Raw genomic sequence first — 20,506 nt, forward strand, 5'->3', positions numbered from 1 at the left:
AAGAGGAGTTATCACATATATACAACTGCAGGGAAGGTGCAAATAAAGGGAAAAAATGACTCGAATCCCTCTAATTTTAGTCATTATAACTAAACGATATAAATTATAGATAAATGATTATGTTGTAGTATACAAATTATGTAGGGTAAAACGCGACGCGACGTTCTCTTGTTGTGTATAATTTTATTAATAAAAATCTTGTAATACACATATCATTGGTATAAAACATTCACATGATTTTCAAAACAAAAAATATATGTATAGAGAAGGAATATAGTAGCCGAGTGTAATATATTCCTTCGCGATAGAGCGCAGCTATCTTTACATTCCATAGGTGTAACAAGTATTTTGTACATTTGTAACGAACGTAGCGGCAACACTTAACTAAGTGATTTATCATTAGATGTCTGTCAGACGCGTCGCGCACTCTTCGTATAATGTACAAAAAGAATCAATGGAACTGATCTGACTACGTCCAACATTACACTCATACGTAGGACCCAACGGCGACTTCTCTCTCGTTTCTTGTCGACGATCCACATATGTCTAGGTCCGTCGTTTTCCTCGCGCTCGTTGCCGATCCTTCGAGGCCTACGCGCACAGATCTCGTGAGAATACGTGCTATAATCACAATGTCGCCAAACGTGACGCGAACGTTTATGGCACTCTTATTCTACTTAGCATTCTCTTTCCGTACGTGTATATGTCATGAATATGTTACAATAAAAAGTTGCTCGGCCTGACCGGCCGCGATCGAAAAACATTTGTTTGAGCGAACGTGACTGATGGTGATGATCTTTCTTCGATAACGATTTAGTAAATTTTCTCATTCTGTGGCCAACACGGGATTAACACGCATCGGAATCTTGCCGCCACTTTTGTACCGCTTCTCGGCGTGCATCGGGTACTAACGATGATCGCATACCACCCAATACATTGCTGGTCGCTTCGGTGGCCAAAATAATTGGTTTCACGACTGTCGGTGGAATTTGTCGCAGTACACCACCGACTGCACCGACCGTGCCCTTGTGCTCGTGTTCTTCACTAGCCACGCGAACCAGTTGAGTCGCAGTCTCGCCTAAGCCCTGAATAAATATTACAGATATGAGATTAGGATTTCTTTTAATTATTATTTAATTATATTATTAAAGATTAGGATTTCTTTTCTCTAGAAACAGAGAAGAGGCAAGAGGCAGCGAGCAAGAGAAAATAAAGAAAATAGAGAGCCTGTGGAGGATAAGAAGTTTAGAACAACGTCGAAAAAAGTTGATTGATGATCCGGTAACAGCAGCAGCTATAACCGTTATAACCCTAAAGAAAACTGTATAAAGATAAATAATACAAGTAAAAATTATTTATTATTTTTCAACGATTATTAAAGATATAAAACATAAATACTTTACTTAATATAATATATCTCTTATTACTTACAAGGGAACCCCTCGCGAACCCGAAAATTCGTTTTTGGGCCGCAACTAAAAATTTCTAAATTCATCTATTTACCCCGTTCCCCCTATTTGTGTGTAGTTTCATCAAAATCAGAGAATTTTCGAGTTTTCGAGGTTTCCTTGTTAGTATATAATATAATTTGTCATGTATTTGTCGTATTCACCTCTTTGACTAATGTGTAAGCATTAGCCACCCCCTCTCGAATATCCAGTGGCTGATTATATCTTTTTCGACGACCCTTCTGTCCTCTGATCTTGCATCTCACACTGGGGCCAGGACTAACTATGTCGTACGCAGTCTCGGCCGTGGTCTGTAATGCCTGCACGATCCTACACGTCAATTCTAACGCAGCCATTGCGGTACACGTTGTAAAACTATTTGCTCCGCGTTGTAATCCACGGACAATTCTCCCGTCTCTCTGATACTGTTCGATTGGTAACCAAAATAGATCACGTATCCCTTGAACTACAACAATGCAATCAAATATCATGTTCAAGTGTATAATTTTTTAGTTAGGAAAGGAAAACTGTGACTCAAAACTAGCACGCAAAAGATGTACAGTACAATAAATACTTGTAAAAATAACAATAGTTATTTAATTTACGAGCGAATCAAATCATGTACTCACACAGCTGTACTACAGAGTACATCGGTCCCACGCCACCAAGTAAACTTGGGAGTTGATTCTTCTTGATATCCTGCAACCATTCCGAAACTAGATATGTAAAAAGTTTGTCATAACCCAATAATCCGTGCCTGTACGACATTCTCTTCAGTCTTAATTCGGAGCAATTTAGTTCCGCCAAGCCCATTAGCAGGCCCGCCAACGGTCCATGAGTGAAATCCACGCGTTTCCCATGATAATCCAGTCTGATGAGAACTTCTGGGCCGAATACAATGTTTCTAAAGACAATTTTAAATCGTTAGTACTCAACGTTGCAGGTTCCATTCAATGAAATAATAAAAATTTCAATCACGCACCTAAAGTATATCGGTTGACTATCATCGTGGACCTGGTGGACAGTCTTTGTTTTAGTCTTGTTCTCCCTGAATGTCAGCTCGTCTTCCAAGAGTATCAACAGATTCTGATCAATGATATTATTCTGCGACATATTCATCATCGTGTCATTCGTCGACGCATCATCATTCACGCTCATAATGGGCGGATGATGCGTGGGTGTTCCTTGTTTCGATACGGGGGTGGATTGCGAGCTATTAGGTGTGCTAGAGCTTTCTTGGCTTCGCTTCGATCCACCGCCTAGTTCGTTAAAAAATTGTATTAAGAACAGTAGGCTATCTTGGTCTATGTTCAGTCGCAGTGGCAGTAGACTAAGTTTCAAACAACATTCTTGGGCACTTAATCTGGGATCCGGCCTTACGTGAACTGCCTTCATGGTAAACATAATAGAGTGAGACTGCCTTGGCCTCGCTTCGCTGCTGTATTGATAAAGGAATTTGTTTATGTGCGACGATGCCAGTCTATCTCTTACTTCAATCTCGTGCACCAGTAGCACCTGCCTGGACGCTTCCCGGGTGTTCTCCGGATAGACCTCGTGCTGGAAGCGAACCTTGCTCAATTGCAGTTCCATTAGCACGTCGTGCCGTCGACCCGGGCCACTTAGTGTGTGCCAATCGATCAACGCGTCGTTGCTTCTCGTTGCACGCGGCGAATTCGGCACGCTGCCAAAGTGCACCTCGTTCGGACTAGACTTGTTGAAACCTACAGCACCTATAGCCGATCTACTTCTATTGGATAGAAAAGAAAAAGAGAGAATATAATATATATCTATATACTTATAAAGTTGTTTTGATAATTTAACTTTAAAACTTTGGACCTCGTACCTTCCATGCGTCATATTACTGCGAACGTTGTCATTGATGGTCACGTGCTTAGCAGACTGCGGTTGAGAACCATCGAAATCATTGCCACCGTACATATGCCATATCAATGTCATCTCGCAGAGGGTGTATTTCAATACAGGTGCAGGATAGTTTGGTGGAGTCTGCAATAGATCGGTTTTGCCGACCGGCACGGAAAAGTGATTATCCACTATTCTTAATGGTTCTTGGCACAGCGACCGAACCTCAGGTACTCCATAGCGCGGTATTATTCCTGTACCAGCTTCCTCTCCCAAGATGCAAAATTCATCGTCGTCGTCGTCATCTTCTACACCGCATGCGATCGTTTTACCGCATTCTTGCGAACTCTTTTGCGTCTCTGCCTCTCGCGTAGCGGCACAGGAATCATCAGGAAAGAAAAATTCAACCCGATTTTCTGTCATTGGTATCTTCTCGCTTTCGTTGCCACTCTGAGTTGTCGTTCCCTTCACAGTCTCCTCCAACGCATCCTCCATTAAACTATAGACTCGCTCAACTTGACTCCTGCTAAGAGTGTTGATGCTCTCGACGCCCAAAAGATTTTCCTCGTATCTCGTAGACGTTGGTGGCACAGTGGGAATACTCTCGGTGCTGCTGCTGTTTATCACGCTATTCGGCTGTTGCAAATCGCCATCGTTGGCGATGTAAGTCAGTAGTTGCATGAGAGCGCGACCCGAGTCCGAGCATGTGCGTACGTGCAACACATTGTTGCTCGCCCGGAGATCGACTCGCGGCACACCGCCGTACATCCTCTCGTTCAGGCGTAGCGACAACTCGAACAGGCCGAAATTCATCACGCACACGTAATTCCGTTTTAGATCCACCGACTTTTCGCGCAGCTTGTCCGATATGAAGAGCGCGACATCCTCCGCGATAAAACGCAATGTTGACGTATTAGTCTGCGCCGTAATGTTGCTCGACACGCTGAAATTGCCGAGGGTCACAACAGACCTTAGCGGCAGGTGAAGCGGTCTATAGTCGATCGCGCAATCCCACAGGTGCAGATGCAGCTCAGTCAGAACACCCGGCGGTGAATAACCGGCGACAGGATGATCCGCTACATCCAGACAATCCATCAATTCTGTGAACCACGAAGTAGCGGCGGAACACATTCGGTGCCTTAATGTAGCATTGCTTATACCTATCGCAACCCGGAAAGTCTTTATACGATGCGTCTGATGGGCCGCTTGTACCCTCACCGCGACTGTCACCATGTCCTTGTCGTTAGGATTCGCTGTTATATTGCTACCGGATCCGCTACGATATATCGTTCTCTCGCAATATCGTGGCCTAACGCTATTGATACATCTCAATGGCGGTGTCCGCGACGGGCTTGTCGTCAAACCGCAGTGATCCAGCGATACGCTCCTCATCATAGCGCAAGCGTAGCTCAGATTAGCATTCCCCTTGTATGCCGTCACGGAAAATATCGTAGCATCCTCTAATCGTATGATCAATTCTCCTTGTTGCCCGGGTATAACGTTGCGCAAAGAATCGCGCACGGGAGTGTACATAGACAGAAGACCCTGATTGATGCTTAGAGTCATTGCCAACTTGCTCTGTGCTTTCTTCGATGACATTCTTTGTGCCTCTTTGTGACTCTTCTCGTTCGTTGTAGAATGGAATATACCTCCCTCGTCTGAGTCGGAGTCGGAATTATACTGGATCCCACTTTTGCACATGCTGAATCTGTAAATGATACACATTTAATGTCTCAGAATTCTACGAAACTCTACAAACTTCTTCTAAATATTTTAGGGTACTACTTAGGATAAGTGGATTCCTGTAAAAGAGTAGATGCTAGGTCGAGGCCAATGTGATTTTCCAGATGAGTGGTGTATTTGGGCCTGGGTGCCGACGGCTCCCATAGGAACAAATCGGTATTGAATCGATTGTAGAGCTGTTCATAAATGCGTTTAGACGGTATCTGGACGGAAGCACAAGGTAAATTGATTTCCAGCTGTAGTCTAGAACCGTGTATGCCTTCTTCGATAAATTCCAACATTTCTTGTCGATTTCCAGGTATAATTAGTTCTTCACCGTCGCTATTAGAATGTTAAACAATTTTTTTTTAATTATAAATCAATAAAAATTTATTTAAGAATATTTGAAAAAGCGTGTCGCTGACCTTTGTTCGTTTTTCTGACCGTGTTCGTGAGATTTCGAGTGGAGCGTGTCGGATTCGCGCATGATTCGTCTAGAGGTGAACGGGGAAGGCGCATGTTTCGGAGTTTTCTCCAAGGTATCATCTAAAATCCGTTTATCGTTCTCTACTTCTTCTTCAGAACTATCCTCCAATGGACCACCGAGACGTTCTGGATACACAATGACCACTACTCTCGCCCAACCAAGATCATCGTTGACTTGCTGATACGTCGCAGTATCATTCTTCTCGTCAGCTGTAGCTAAACCGATTTCGATTGGCGCATCGCCCTCGGTTTCTATGTACAACAACGACAGCCGCCGACATTGCAGTTCGTGCCTAGCTATATAATGAGATCGGCTATCCATAGTGGAGTGAACTTGTGCATCTGTCATCTGTACTATCATATAGTCAGATCTCACAGATCTTTTCCACCACGGCGCACGACTCATATCGTGTAGTGGTCTTAAATCTGGTACAGGAAATCTATATAAAAAATAATATATATTATACAAATCAGAATTATATATATGTGTGTAAATATGTATGTATATGAAATATTATTTTGTTTGATGTAGTACCTCAGTTTGATCGTACATGACGACGAAGAGATTTTGACGTCTACTCTAGAATCTGGCAGTGTTGCACTGTCCACAGCTTGATCAAATAATGTCTGTTGATTCTGAAAGATATATCATGGCTTTTAATAATATTCTATCAATTGAAATAGGGCTATAGAAAAATGTCACAAATATTTAAAAAAAAAAATCTGTACAGATTTGTTAATTACACTTACAGCATCTCTAGCATTTATTACAGGATTGCAAGTACATATTGGCTGCGGATTAAGAATAGCAGATATTCTATCTACAATAGTAATGTCTACTTCGCCTCTGCAGGGTTCCATTTGAATGCTGGAAAGTGAAAACAGCATTAAAATATTAACAAATTTAATTTTTATAATTTATTATGAATTGATAAAATTGATTAATACTATTTTATTAATTTCAAATAATCCATGAGCAAGAATATGTATAGAAATATTTAAATAATTATTGTTACATTGTTTAATTTAAAGATAAATATTTACTCAAACTCTGTGCGTGGATGTGCAAATTTCGTCATGTGAGTATGTCGAACAGCCTTTTGGGTATATTTAAATCTCATCCTAAAATCAGTTTTGTTGGAAAACCCAATATTAGTTGTGTTCTCTTTCGTGAACGCTAATAGCTCGATGAATTCCATCGATGGTGTTCTATACGAGCTAGGGTTGTTGGAGTCAACCAAACATTCTACAACTTCCAAACTAGCTAAAGTCAAGCTTCCTGATATCGCAGAGTATTGATTAGTTGTCTTTTCACTGCCCTCGACCACTAATGGCGCAGCTAGTAATCTATAATCAATCGGAACTTTTAGTTAACAGTCTAGAACAGTCTACTAGGATTAATCTATCATTTGTACTAATATACCTAATATGACTAAGTCGACAAGCCTCTGTAAGTGATTTTGACGCTGTATCAAAATCTTTACTTCCATAGCCGCCCATAGCAAACGTTCCTACGTGCCTGAAAAATTCCTTCGCCGCGTTTCTCATCTGTCTTACACTGCTAGAAGTTAGACCGAGTTGTTCCACGCATGGCGTTAGTATATCTTCGTGCAACAGAATTAGAGCGACGGAAGACACCCTTATGTGAAACTGGGTAGTCTCAGCGGACGTGTCGTTGTCTATGTTATGTCTGTGTCTATTATGTCTCGGCAAATTCGTTGCCGAACTTTTCGAACTAATGCTGCTGGTCGATATGCTGCCCTCCATACTGAAATTATTGCTCGTGATCGAATCACACATCGACGAAGATCCCGGCAATTTCATTGGTAGGAATTCATCCTCGTTGTCAGATTCGTCCACAGATCCAGTAGACCATCCTTGAGCATATCGTAAATCCTGTAATAAATAAAATATCTTTACATTACAGAAATGCATCGAAGCATTAACAAATTTCCATACCGTAGTCTTCAAATCTTGCATAGGATGTGTTTGATGGATAAGCTCGCGTTCTATACGATTAAAATCACTGCTAGCCATAGGTTTTTCCACATATCTTCTCGGAACAACATTACTAACGTCTTCTAGATCTGGAGATGCTAGGCCATGCACTAATTCTAATAAGACATGAAGCTGCCTAGGACTCAGGAACAAAGTAAGTGCTCCCAGAGTAATTTCCAGTTCTACCTGAAATTTATATCATTTTTTCATTTTAAAAGAAAATAAATACCTGGATTATAGGAAGAAAAGATATATTATTTTAGGTATAAATACTACGGTGAAAGCGCGTGCCCCTACCAAAGATGGCACCGCACTACGTAACCGCGTTTTCTCGCGAGCACTCGACCGCACCAACTTAAGTATATACACAACGTCGACAACAATATTCATTGCCCCGATCGACGCTCCCACCGACGATCTCATCGGACGATAAGAGCTAGACGGGCATATACATGACTCATACTCCACACATCCAAACATATACTCTTCTCCATCATCCACGATCGACATCGACATACGTACTCCCAAAATTCATTACTTCCTTAATGGGAAGACTAGAATTAATTCATAAAAGTTCATCTCACCTTTGGTCCCGATATTCCTTCGCCTTGTTTCATTTTTAATCTCACTTCTTGTCTACCTGCCAGCTTAGCAAACATGATGGGATTTGATTCGTTCGAGTTGTTAACAGCATTTCCTTCTGGAGGAGTATGCATAATGCTCTGCGTAGGAGACATTTGTGCGGAGATAAACAGACTGTCCGAGTTCTGTTGTTATAGAAAGAAAAGAGGCAACGTGTGAAACGTATTTCCTTTCTATTCCCATATCAGTTGAAACCCAGATGTTTACATTTACCTTAGAATCGGGAGTAGAGCACGTGCTAGCCAACATACTTCTAGAAAACGTTCTTGCGCGCGAGGGAAATTCGTCGGTATGAAAAGTCACTCCCTCCATGTAAAATCGCTTAGTGGAGAACGCCGAAATAATGTAACCCTTCGCACATTCGTCGGGATCTAGAGACGTATTACTGGGATCTAATCCAGCTTCGTCAGAATATTCAAGATTTTGTATCCACACTTCGATCGCTACTCCCGTGGAAGAATTCAACGGTACGTGTTCCAAACGTATCACAGTATCGATAAATCTCACTTTGACCCGAGACAAGACTGAAATACACAAAACGATAAAGAATTCAGTTTTTTTTTATTTTTTTATTTTAAGTAAAAGCGTACAATGTAAACTAAGTGTCTTACTTGAATCTATAGTCTGCGCAAACAGTTCCACCGCCTCTAAGGGCTGAGCATTTCCCACACTGGCCGCGTCTTGTTGCAGACACTCCTGAGCGAGTTGCATACTGGACGTCATTGAACTCCACATAGACTCGAACATCGATGTCCCAGTTTCGATTCTTTGTCGCGGTTGTACCGTGAGTCTGAGACCCTTGACTTCCACGTAACTCGCTTGACTAAGTAACGCCGACCACGGTATACTAATAGATATCTCCATTATAAAACCGTCGACGAAGTCCAGCGGGAGATGTTGTTGCTCCCCCATCTCGTTGAGCGCCTGTCAAAGATTAACGTTTATTATTATTATTTTTTTACAGAAATATTTCTCGATTATAAGTGCTATACAATTAAAAGAAGAATCATATTCAAATAAGTGAACAGCCATTGTGTAGAATATGCAAATAAGAAAAATCGGCGCTCCCATTCCCCGAGTAAAGACGTGTTCGATCGCATTAGGAAATATCGGAAGAAATAGAGTCTCTGTATAAATTAGCATTTATTAACATTCAAAATGACTCGCACTATGACACTGTGTTTAATTAATACACACACAGAGGTTGTAACCAACTGCGTTCAACGATTTATTATGCTCGCTACAATAGTTACGGCGTTATTGCTTAGGTATATCTATCAACAAGAAAAGAAATCTACGTGTGTAAAAATTTTTGCAATAAAAAAAATAGAATAAGATAAAAAAACGTGAGAGTATTTGTTAAAAATATAATAGAAGAATATAGAATATAGAAATCAAAATTAATAAATGTATTACGTCGACATGTGATATTTATTATTCTTTTTTATTAGTCATGTATATTTATCACATTAATTCATGCGTACATATATATTACTTATGTGCGCACGTACACTACACACACACACACACACACACACACACGCACACAGAGTTACGTCGTTGTTTTCTGGATTAACCATTATAAACTAATCTATTCTCATTTTCTGTCATATTTTATGTATTATTCATGTATTATTCACCGTTGCAAAATATATAAAAAAATCGCGCGTAATCGTCCCATGATTAAACACGCGACGTTTGCAGGGCATTTAAATACTAAAACCGCGATCAGCTGTTTGAGTGTAACTCGAACACGAGATATTCGCAGCGCGACGTAAATACATGTATGTATTAGTATCATCGGTGTCGCGCGTGACGGGAATGTGCGCGTTATACTTATTGAGTCAGCGATGCGATCTTATCTTTCTGGAGTTTTAGCCGAGAAAGGAAGCCGTGCGCGCGAACAGCGTCGGAAAGAGAGAGAGACAAAGGAAAGCAAAGCAGACGTATGTACCTGCACGTCGAGGCTGACGTTGACGACCCGTCCCGTGCCATTGTACAGATCGACGGTCAACTGATCCAGCGTGAGCTCCTCGGAGAACTGGCCGAGGTAACGCTGCAGCAGGTACCTGCACGCTCGCTTCTTGATGTCCGCCGACCATCCGAACCAGGACATCTTGCTCATCTCGCTCCCGATCGCCGGAGCGCGCCCGTCTGCAGCGCGCGCGTTTCTCACGCGCGATCCTCTACTCAGTCTACTCTATCCCGAGTCCCGAGTCCCGAGGAGTGTTCCGGCGTGTCGCGTCCGTAACGGGGTATCATCTCGTCGCTCCAGGCACGTTGTCGCGAGGCATACCCCTCGGGCGTCCGGAACGTATATATCCGCGCTCTCCGACCGTGTTGTTTCAACTTCAGCAGCGTGGCGCAAGGTCCGCGCGGGCGCGAGTGAATCTCGATCGCATCCCCCTGACACGCGCACCGCCCGCGTCCATGACGCTCGCGGGCGCAACGCGACACAACGCGCAATAGCACGCGGCGATACGCCTGGTCGAGATCCGGTCTCCGCGGTCGATCGAGGCTTGATCTGTGCTAAAGATCTGAATTGTGAGATCGCGCCGCTTCTCTCGATCGGACGATTCCTCGGGCCTCGGGCCTCGATGTTTCCGTCGCACACCAGGCGTCGCGATGTTCCTCCCCCCGAGAATGCTTGCGCCTCAAGCCTCCTTGCTCCTCCTCTTCCTCTTCCTTCCTTTCGTTCGTGCTCGTTCGTTCTTATTTGATAGCCGTCCTCCTATGAGAACGTAGCGTAGCGTATATTGTAGTACACACATACCAGACGGAAAATGCATCAAGTTGCAGCTAGTTCACTGACATATATACAGTGAGCTAGTTGCAGCGATTTTTCCCGACCTCCGAGCTCCGAGTCCGAGTGCACGCGTCGCGTTTAGATACTGTCGTGCGTCGTGACCGTTGGGTGAAAAAATTCAACATTCAATATTACGTGCTCCTTTACTCCACCTGCGTCGAGGTGCTGCTTCCGATACAGGTGCTCGTGCACGTCGAGCACACGTGCGTCTAATTATGCTGATCGGATTATTTAACCTTTACCATCCTGCGCGTGGATGCCGACGTTTTTTTTTTTTAAATGTAATAATAATTTTTCGGAGAAAATACGTGCTCGCAGAGATCATTATAATCTATTGATGCAAGAATTTGTCCCATAGAAAGTGCGTAGGCGCTGATCGGTATGAAAAATGGAGTTCCTGCCTCAAGTCTCTAGTTGGAACGTTAAAATTGATATTTCTTAACATATCCGGACCGTCAATAAAGTGATTGAGAAGCTTTACTTACGAACTATGGACAAAACGGGCGGACCTTCACGTGGCGAGAGATCTCAAAGTAAACGCGCTGATGCAAGTCGAATTGCACGCTTTATGTTTCCCAGTTGTTCTACAAAGACTTATTTATCAGACCAAATATATTTCATTATATTCGTGAGTTTCCTTAATTTTCTTTTCGAGATCAAGTTTGCCTTCGAGATTTGTTTGCTCAATTATTAATTATTAAGTACATAAAATCACATAAATTTTATTTTATGTACCTATATCCTATATATATATATATATATATATATATATATATATATATATATATATATATATATATATATATATATCATATGCGTACACGATTAGAAGCGGCTGCTAGTGCTTGCTCTACTGCGCATGCGTAGTATCTCTCAGCTGTGCATTGACATTCGTCGCTGACGTCACGCCGTGACCGCGGCGGCGGCGGCGGAGATCAGCAGAGCGTCTGCGCTCACGTCCACGGATCACGGATTATTTTGACAAGCGCGAGTACGCTACGCTCTCGCCGCCGACTCGAGGGATCTGTCAATGAGGCAGACGGGATCCATGGATTTCGGCTTTCATCGTAATCGCGTATGATTTCGTCGGTACGTTGGACCCAGTTGGACCGTGAGATAGTCTCGTTCGATCATCCCGTACGTAAGACCTGGAGGTAATGGCACTGTCAAATATCTTGCTGCTCAGCCAAATAGCGGGCTACGTCGTAGCCCTTATCCTGTCGCTCTGCATCATCGTGCCTATGAGTCTGCATCAGGATGAGTTCAGGTAAGGTCCCAGGATTGGGAAAGAAGTTACCTTTTTAAAGTAACTTTTTCAAAGTCGCTCGTTACCAATTAAAAAAAATAACCCGGTCCCATTATCGTTATTAATTTTGAAAAGTAACTCCGTTACCGTTATCGTTACTATTTTCGTTACTTTATTTAATTTAAACGAAAAACTAAATTTAACCAAGTCCAACCGTACGTCTATTTGTTGAAGATAAGTTAAAGATAGAAAGTTACGATTTTTATGGTTTTTAAAAAATAAACTTATTAAATTTTACTAAAATTCTTTATTAACTTTCAATAGGTGCTGATCCGTAGATCAGCTTTATTAACCCTAGCTAGCCACACTTATTTTCGAATCCTTAATTCGCCGTACTCCAGTCCATGAGACTGCTTTGTCGCATTATTTTCATTCTACGTAATATTTTCAAGCTTGTACTATAGAAAAATTGATAATACAGACTTTGAATAAGACGTTTATGATAATATCAGATCGAGAAAATTATTTGAATTTAAACTTAACTTATTGGAAACTAGAAAATTATGTTGATATGTGAAAATTAGAAAACTGAAAAACGTTCAGCGGTCCACTGGATCGGAGTGTGCCGAGCTAGGGTTAACTTTTAGTAGATGCTCCATCGTATCATTGAGAAGACATATCGAGAACACATTCTTTGTACCTAATCTTTGTTTTGTTAATATGGAACTTCCAACGCTGAATAAGCGCTCTAACAAAGCACTACTTGGAATAATAAAGAGTTTATTGCTCATTGGGAGACTTTCTTTGGATCTGACATTTAATAGATCTCGAAAAATCTGGAAAAAAGTGACTTTTAACGGTAACACGTTACTTCCCAACTATAACAAGACCGTATTCAACATTGTGATAATCATGACGTTCTCTGTTACGCCCTACGAAGCTTATTTTGTTTCCTTCATTTTCCAGGGGACACTGTCTTTTGTTTTCGACCGGTGTCTGGCAGGAGTCGGATGGCCAGATTGTGGTAAACTGGGCGTCGCAGGCGTACTGTAATTACACAATATTCGTAGGTCTGATCCTCCTCGTAACGTCGTCGATACAGATCTACCGGTTGTCCCTGTTCATGTATCGTAGCGAGGACAGCTCGTTTCTCTCTGCGTTTGTGGACGTTGTGACTTCCGTCATTCTCACCACCGTCACCTTGATCGCGGCGATTATCGTAACTTTAGGTTTCATGACGTGGTGCCAATGTATGACCAAGAGGTTCCCGTCGTGCGAACTAGCAGCTGGAAATGATATTGACAAGGCTGACGGTATCGACACGTCAGGTTTCCATATCGAACTTGGCGCCGCCCAATTTGGCATTTGGAGTAGCCTGTCAATTTGGGTCGGTTTGTCGGTTTTCGCTGTCTTGAAACTGTTGAGGTACCATCAGTTAGAGAATATGAAAGTTTCCATGTATAGAGAAAGGCAAAGATTAATAGAAGCTACCACGAGCAGTCAGCAGCAGGAGCCGAGTTAAAAAAGTTTTGATAGCCTAACATTTTGTTTCTCAGGGTAAGTTTGATAATAACATGTGCATAATAATACGTTGTGCTACGTTGTAAAGACGAACGAGATATATAAATTCTCAAAGAACATATATATATTTGCGTGAATAGTTACATTATATACGAAATTTTTCGTTACCTTCAAAACGCACAGAGTCACTGCGAGCATTATATCGATGTAATGTGTACTATTCTGTGTTCAGAGCCAATCGATTTCACAAAAATAGTAGCAATCTTTTTATTGAGAGATCAACATACTGTAAAATATTTTTAGAACATCACAAATAATATTACAGTTCTTGTTTACAATTGAAGAAAAGTTCTTCGAAAGCCTCGGCATATATCGTTATTTAATCGGATTTTTCTAGGTTTAGGTATATAAGACTTGTATAAAGATCGTGTTAACAATGTATATATTACAATATAGTCAATATATTTCCAAGTATAATAAACAGATATAAGTATAAATATAGGAATATAATAAGTAAATTAAGTAATGGAAGTTAATAATCGCATCTTTTATATTTTCCTGATTCTATTATATATACATACATACATACGTATGCACAGCGAGAATTTTTTGTTATATTTTACTGTTAAATTTACTACAAACTTGGGACAACTTGGCAACCAAGGAATTTTTGAAATATACAAAAGACATTTTACAAACAACGCGCAACGTGATAAAAATTACCAAGCAGATTATTATTGAAAAATTCTTGAAATTTCCTAGATATATTTTAGTAAAATTAATCAAACATATTTTATATTTTGATGTAATAGATATTAATATTTTTTATTATGGTAGATATTAATCAGAATAACTCACATAAAATTCTTCGTACTACATATTGTTCCACAACTACCATGATTTTGAGGGTAAATTCTAAGAGAAAATTCTCTCTCTGTGTATACACACTATATATATATGTATGTAATTTATAATAGGTCCCAGATTATAAAAATTAAGAATATAAAATGAAAGATATTTGTTGTACGATGCTTACATTTTGTTATTTAATGCTCTTTAAGTATATCTATTATAAAGCGCGAGTATAATTTTGTATATAAATTACAATACAAAATACATATATCGAAGTTATCCTGATGCAGCCTGACGTTTTTTTTCTTTATTATTCTAACCTCTTTTTTTAACCTGGAAAATTGAGCGTATATAACATTATTGTAACGTATCTCACGTGTTGAATCATATAAAATGTATTTAAGGTATGGAAATAGCATGCGGCAAACTGGATCAAGATACTTATGTGTTCATACTTTTTTGCACTCTCCGAGTGTGCTTCTACGGCTGCCTGGCGGACACTTTCTTGGGGGAACATCAATTATTATGAAAGGTGCAATGGCTGTTTGTACGCATTCCAATTGAAAGTTAGTCTCGTTTACACCTATTACCCCATCGGGCGCACACGGACCGCCTATTGTTCTAAGTGGATAGCATGTACCGTTATACGGCACCACGCCATCTTCCAAGCAAGGATTCTCCACGCAACGAGGAACCGCCTCGTCCTCAGGAAGAATGACATAATTTTTTGGCGGACAAGGACCTTGTCTATAGGCTTCGTGGCAGGAATTGTTCAACGGAAAGTACAAGAATCGAGATCTACAATCGCACACCCAGGAATCCTTCGCACCGTCTCCCGGGTAGAGAAGCATGTCTTTCGGGCAACTATCCGGTATTGATACGGGTAGACGTTCCGTTATCATCTGCAAGGATGATTATATAAGAAAAGAAAATTAGCTTCTTGTATAATCTTATATTAATATTTGTATTACCGTGGAGTTGCCACCGCTGACGTGGGAAGTTTCCTCATCAGTTGGAAATGATAAATCCTGACCCCATATCACATAGTTGTATGCGAAAAACATAAAACCGATGTACAAATACTTCATCCTCACTATTGGATATCGAGCCGCTGAGAAAATTATATATTTATAAACGTGGTACAGATGGAGAAAATAGGAAAGACTTTTTAATATGTACGTGATACCGGTATAAAGGTCAATTAAAGCTAGAATGTAATATGAACAAATATATCACTAGTAACTGGTTAGATAATAATGACAAGATAGTATAAACGTTAAACATTTCCATCCGCTTCCGAGCACTTTCAATGGCAAACTAAAAGAGAGATAAAACAGCGAGATATATATATACCGCGCTCTAAAGAAACCGCCCATTATAAATCTGAATAGTCATTAGTGATATAATTATGCACTAATAGCTACACTCTGGATCTAATTGATACTTTTAATGTTAAGATGAATGTTTTCCTTACAGTTCTTAGCAATACGCTGTTCTTTTCTGATAAAGAAAGAAAAAATAGGAATATCACACGTGTTTTAATAACTAATAACCGAGAACTTGTGAACTTGAGGGAGATGTTCTCTAAGATTCTCTCGAATGCATACGCGCAATTACACTGAGCCGATGTAACGGTGACTATGATGTTTCAAGGCTAACCACTGTCAAACAAAAGGAAATGAAAGAGTATACTGACCAGAGCGATAATCTTCACCAATACATAAGCGTGTGTGTTGATCTGCGAGAAAGCCGTTTACGCATGTATATAGGAATTGAGAAGAGAAGGAAGAGAGAAATCGATTATAATTCTGACAAAATATGGTTTGCAACTGTAATTCGAGATGATTAAATCGCTCACAATAAGATGGTAAGGAGCATCTAACGCTAAAACGCAAATTTTTTAAAAATATTGAAATGTTAAAAGGTTTCCTTATATATATAATCATATATTTAAAATACAAGAAACGTACTACAGAATTATTCGTTTAAAAATTCCATTTCATTATGTGCACCTAAAGAATTGTTCATAGAACCTATGAAATAACTCTCTTTGTATTCTGGCCAAGATTTGAATTCTTTAAAGAGTTCCAGAATTTGTATTGGCGTTAAGTCTCCAAATTGCGTATATATCGTATAATCTTTGGCTATTAGTCTAATTCCACAGTCTGGCACCCATTTTCTAGAGACAGACAGAACAATATAATGTAATTTGTAAAGTAAAGAGAGATATATATTTGAAATTCTTTGTAAGAGAAAAATATTTGATGGAGAAACCATATACATATAGATTTTTCATCATACTCACTCTAATGCGGGTATCACTCTGGTACGGCGTTTTTGCAGATGATGCTTCACAAAATAAGAAAATGTCACCCAATCTTTTTGTGACAATTCTGAGTAAAGGTCAGCTTTAGGCTCAAGTTTTATCACATAAATTTGTTCGTAATCTTGTTTTATCGATAGTGCATTATTCATAGATTGACGTTTCTTTTTTGGCCAAGATACATTATACATAGATTGACGTTTCTTTTTTGGCCAAGGTATAAAAGCCTTTCTATTCAGCGTTCCCAGTAGTTCGCACGTAAACATTAATTTGAACATCACCTTTGTATAGGTGTATAATTTGTAATTACTGTTACTGGTACAGGTATTATATCTCTAAAACATAATTAAAACCAAATATTAATGATGTGTTTATCAAAAATACTCTTCCAAGATACTTAGAAAAAAAGAAAGACCGATATACTAACGTGCCACAGGGATGGAAGTATCGCGATGTAAAAAATAGGCCTTCCATGGAACATGAAACCGTTGCGAAAGACTAAACTGTGTATAATAAACGTAAATAAGTATTTACTATCTGTTGCACCTATTACTTGCATGTAAGTTTCATCTTCCCAATTTTTGCTTTCTATCGCTTTGAAACTATCTTGATATTGCCCGTCAGTAATTTTGTCATCATAAAACGCTCTTGTTATTCCAAAGAGATTGGAATGTTTAGAAGAGATTAGATTCAATTTTCCAGGATATTTTGCAGAGATCGTTTCCAGTACTTGGTGTAATTTTTGATTTCCTTCGTACATGTGAATCAGCGGTACGCCAGCTTTCAACAGTTCTCTCGTTAATATGCCAAAACCAGAATTCAATTCGGCAACGTAACACATGTTTCTCGAGAGATCATTTTTTATCAAAGAGACATACTTCGCGGCGGTATCTTTGTCAATCAGATGTAATATATTTGTATCCCCCTTTTTTAACGTGCACTTCATTGATTGAATAATATCAATTATATCTGGATTGACTTTCCGTATATAATTAATAATGTCCAACGTCTCTTTATCCTGCAATATAGATTGTATATATTTCAATTGCTTTTCTATGGTTTTCTTCTTCTTCTTCACTTTTGACAATCCTATTTTTTCAATCAGCCCCTTCGTCTCCGCGGTATTAATAGCTTCTTTCTGATGTGCGGGTGAGCTGTCAGTGGTCAATGTTGAGCAATATGCACTTACGATGTGCCTATTTCTTCTCGATAACCAGGAAGTTATAACCGGCAAAACGTTTTTGTGCAACATTTTATATCCGATCTGTACAAAAGAAAAATAGAGAGCAACCTTCGAGACAATCGAGACCAGTGTGCAAATACAAAAGCAATCATGAAAACATCTTGAACCTCTAATGTAACTTTCTTTTCTCTTTCAAGTAAGTTTCCTCAAATAATCTCACCGAATTTCTCAACAGACTGATAGATTTCTTTCGACGTTTCGTGTCTTCTTTCTAATCAAATTCACAGTCAAAATGCCTCTACACGTGTTACTGTTTATAAGCAAACTTAACCTAATCTAACCTAATCTCACTTTTTAGCGCATTAATATATGCTACACGGCGTTTTCTGCTCGTCATTCCGAGACAATTGTAAGTAATTAACAAATGTACAATGCGCATAAAGTAGATATATAAGCTACAAATTTCAAGTATCACATATATTGTATATTCTACAATTATAAATTCATAATATTAATCTTGCAGGTTATGTTTTTTTTTTTTTTTAAAGCATGGGATAGTATTTTAATCCAGAACTTGTGGCAGTTTATATAATAATAATTATTATATCATATTTTATGTAGAGACAAAATATTTGAGCTATATAAAACTAGAATTTTTTATTTTGTCGCATCAGATTGTTATTAAATATTACTTTTTATAATTAGCTTTTACTGTGAATGATATATATACGTGTGTATGAAAGATATATACCTTTTAGATATTATTTTTGGGTTTTTCCAGAAACGAGGATAGTTTGTCGGTGATATCACACATTATTGCCACTTCTACACGGATTGATAGAATGGCTCAAAGCGCTGCCCTGTTAACACGCATAGTGGCATCCTCTGTATCCGCCACGGTACAAGCCGGTAAAATAATTCGAGATGTTTTGAGCAAAGGCGGATTAAATATTGTGGAAAAGGGCAAGAACGATCTGCAAACGGAGGCGGATCGTTGCGCCCAACGATGTATCATAACTTCGCTCAGTCGACAATTTCCAAACATCACGATTATCGGTGAGGAGGAACCGTCCAGCTGCGAGGTGCCTTCGGAATGGATCATCACAGAAGCGGATCAAGAGGTGTTGCAATTGAAACTACCGGCTCACTTGGAGGATGTTAATCCTAAGGACGTGTGCGTCTGGGTAGACCCTCTAGACGGTACTGATGACTTAACGTGAACGTAAAAATCCTGCGTGATAAATATAAGGCACCCTCGCGTTTCTGTTTTGCTCGGAATGTACATTATTGCATATCACAAAATATCTCAGAGTACAGTGTCCAACTTTTATTTATCAAAGAATTTGCATTGCAGGTACGACGGAGTACACGCAAGGACTGGTGGAGCATGTTACGGTATTGGTCGGCGTGGCAATCGGCAAAACGGCAATCGGAGGCGTGATACATCAGCCTTATTACAAGAACGACGAAAGCGGCACGTTTATTGAGAACGGTCGTACATTATGGGGTATTGACGGCGCGGGATTCGGGGGATTTACGCCGAAGTCACCTCCAGAGGGGAGGAGGATAATCGCGACCACTCGGTAGCGAGCAATTTTAACATTTGTTAAATTGTACTTCGATATTTTATTCTGTTGAATATATCGTTTTGCTTGTTCCTCAGGTCACATTCCGACAGTATTGTCCAAAGCGCCATAAAATCGTTGGAACCTGACGAGGTGACACGCGTTGGTGGTGCTGGGCACAAGGTAATTGCACAAGCGACTATTCATGATTCTCGTTGATCAGATATGATTTTCGAATTGTTCGAAACATATTCTTCATTAATAAAATCTAAATATCGCGTGTCTATTCGCAGGTAATTCTTCTGTTAGAAGGAAAGGCTCACGCGTACGTGTTTGCTAGTCGCGGGTGCAAGAGATGGGACACTTGCGCGCCCGAAGCCATTCTTCATGCAATCGGTGGCGTTTTGACCGATCTTCATGGTGAACGCTATTCTTATAATCGGGAAACGACGTATGTAAATATGAGAGGCATACTGGCCACGGCGCCTGGCCAACCGCATCAGTGGTATTTAAGTCGTATACCTGATGAAGTAAAACAAAAGTTGCAATAGGTGACCTGCATAGTCAATAATTTTTAAATTGACATCGTCTAATGATATTTAATAATTTACTTAAATAAAACAAAATTTTAATAATCCTCTAAGTATCATATAAACATTCCGTACAGTTATATATTTTTCGATACTTTGTTTTAATAAAATTCTGATTTATAAAGAAAAATGTGAAGGTGGCTGTTAATCTCGAAACAAGCTTGAAATAAAATTGTATAATACATACATAAAAAAGAATTTTAGGTAAACGAATTTATTATTTCACTCCTACTTTGTTAAAGCTTTTTTATTATATTTATCTTT

The 20,506-nt window shown here is 39.7% G+C and overlaps 5 protein-coding genes across 14 annotated transcripts; 2 read left to right on the forward strand and 3 right to left on the reverse strand.

Annotated features, from left to right (window-relative positions):
- Nucleotides 1–163: 163 nt before the first annotated feature.
- Nucleotides 164–10,915, reverse strand: Atg2 (Autophagy-related 2). 2 transcript variants are annotated; one of them, XM_071779021.1, is made up of 16 exons: nt 10,111–10,832; nt 8,768–9,080; nt 8,370–8,680; nt 8,099–8,281; nt 7,476–7,700; nt 6,940–7,412; nt 6,561–6,863; nt 6,267–6,384; nt 6,052–6,152; nt 5,456–5,956; nt 5,094–5,372; nt 3,292–5,016; nt 2,431–3,195; nt 2,078–2,352; nt 1,613–1,914; nt 164–1,085 (listed from the first exon to the last, which is right to left on the reverse strand). In XM_071779021.1, exons 1-16 carry the CDS (start codon nt 10,279–10,281, stop codon nt 849–851), a joined length of 6,282 nt encoding a protein of 2,093 aa, XP_071635122.1. In that variant the 5' UTR covers nt 10,282–10,832; the 3' UTR covers nt 164–848. The 2 variants fall into 2 exon arrangements, with proteins under 2 accessions (XP_071635122.1, XP_071635123.1); XM_071779022.1 differs by lacking the exons at nt 164–1,085; nt 1,613–1,914; nt 2,078–2,352 and having other exon boundaries at nt 2,458–2,707; nt 2,940–3,195; nt 10,111–10,915.
- LOC139813532 (transmembrane protein 179) lies at nt 10,067–14,870 on the forward strand. 6 transcript variants are annotated; one of them, XM_071779078.1, is made up of 4 exons: nt 10,067–10,206; nt 11,321–11,495; nt 11,792–12,229; nt 13,175–14,870. In XM_071779078.1, the coding sequence occupies exons 3-4, from the start codon at nt 12,120–12,122 to the stop codon at nt 13,728–13,730; spliced, it is 666 nt and encodes a 221-aa protein (XP_071635179.1). In that variant the 5' UTR covers nt 10,067–10,206; nt 11,321–11,495; nt 11,792–12,119; the 3' UTR covers nt 13,731–14,870. The 6 variants fall into 6 exon arrangements, with proteins under 6 accessions (XP_071635179.1, XP_071635180.1, XP_071635176.1 ...); XM_071779079.1 differs by having other exon boundaries at nt 10,103–10,221; XM_071779075.1 differs by lacking the exon at nt 10,067–10,206 and adding an exon at nt 10,932–11,243.
- On the reverse strand, nt 14,155–16,527 carry LOC139813528 (uncharacterized). 4 transcript variants are annotated; one of them, XM_071779064.1, is made up of 4 exons: nt 16,278–16,527; nt 15,553–15,692; nt 15,037–15,483; nt 14,155–14,914 (listed from the first exon to the last, which is right to left on the reverse strand). In XM_071779064.1, the coding sequence occupies exons 1-4, from the start codon at nt 16,525–16,527 to the stop codon at nt 14,897–14,899; spliced, it is 855 nt and encodes a 284-aa protein (XP_071635165.1). In that variant the 3' UTR covers nt 14,155–14,896. The 4 variants fall into 4 exon arrangements, with proteins under 4 accessions (XP_071635165.1, XP_071635166.1, XP_071635168.1 ...); XM_071779065.1 differs by lacking the exon at nt 16,278–16,527 and adding an exon at nt 16,056–16,206; XM_071779067.1 differs by lacking the exon at nt 16,278–16,527 and adding an exon at nt 15,768–15,886.
- Nucleotides 16,310–20,440, forward strand: LOC139813527 (3'(2'),5'-bisphosphate nucleotidase 1). The gene is made up of 6 exons (XM_071779063.1): nt 16,310–16,448; nt 18,446–18,496; nt 18,869–19,287; nt 19,442–19,670; nt 19,751–19,835; nt 19,946–20,440. The coding sequence occupies exons 1-6, from the start codon at nt 16,423–16,425 to the stop codon at nt 20,201–20,203; spliced, it is 1,068 nt and encodes a 355-aa protein (XP_071635164.1). The 5' UTR covers nt 16,310–16,422; the 3' UTR covers nt 20,204–20,440.
- Mttfb2 (mitochondrial transcription factor B2) lies at nt 16,559–18,156 on the reverse strand. Its single transcript, XM_071779051.1, has 3 exons — nt 17,332–18,156; nt 16,887–17,239; nt 16,559–16,760 (listed from the first exon to the last, which is right to left on the reverse strand). Exons 1-3 carry the CDS (start codon nt 18,154–18,156, stop codon nt 16,559–16,561), a joined length of 1,380 nt encoding a protein of 459 aa, XP_071635152.1.
- Nucleotides 20,441–20,506: the final 66 nt, after the last annotated feature.

The sequence above is a fragment of the Temnothorax longispinosus genome, chromosome 5 (genome assembly GCF_030848805.1).
Source record: "Temnothorax longispinosus isolate EJ_2023e chromosome 5, Tlon_JGU_v1, whole genome shotgun sequence".
In the NCBI taxonomy this organism is placed as follows: Eukaryota; Metazoa; Arthropoda; class Insecta; order Hymenoptera; family Formicidae; genus Temnothorax; species Temnothorax longispinosus.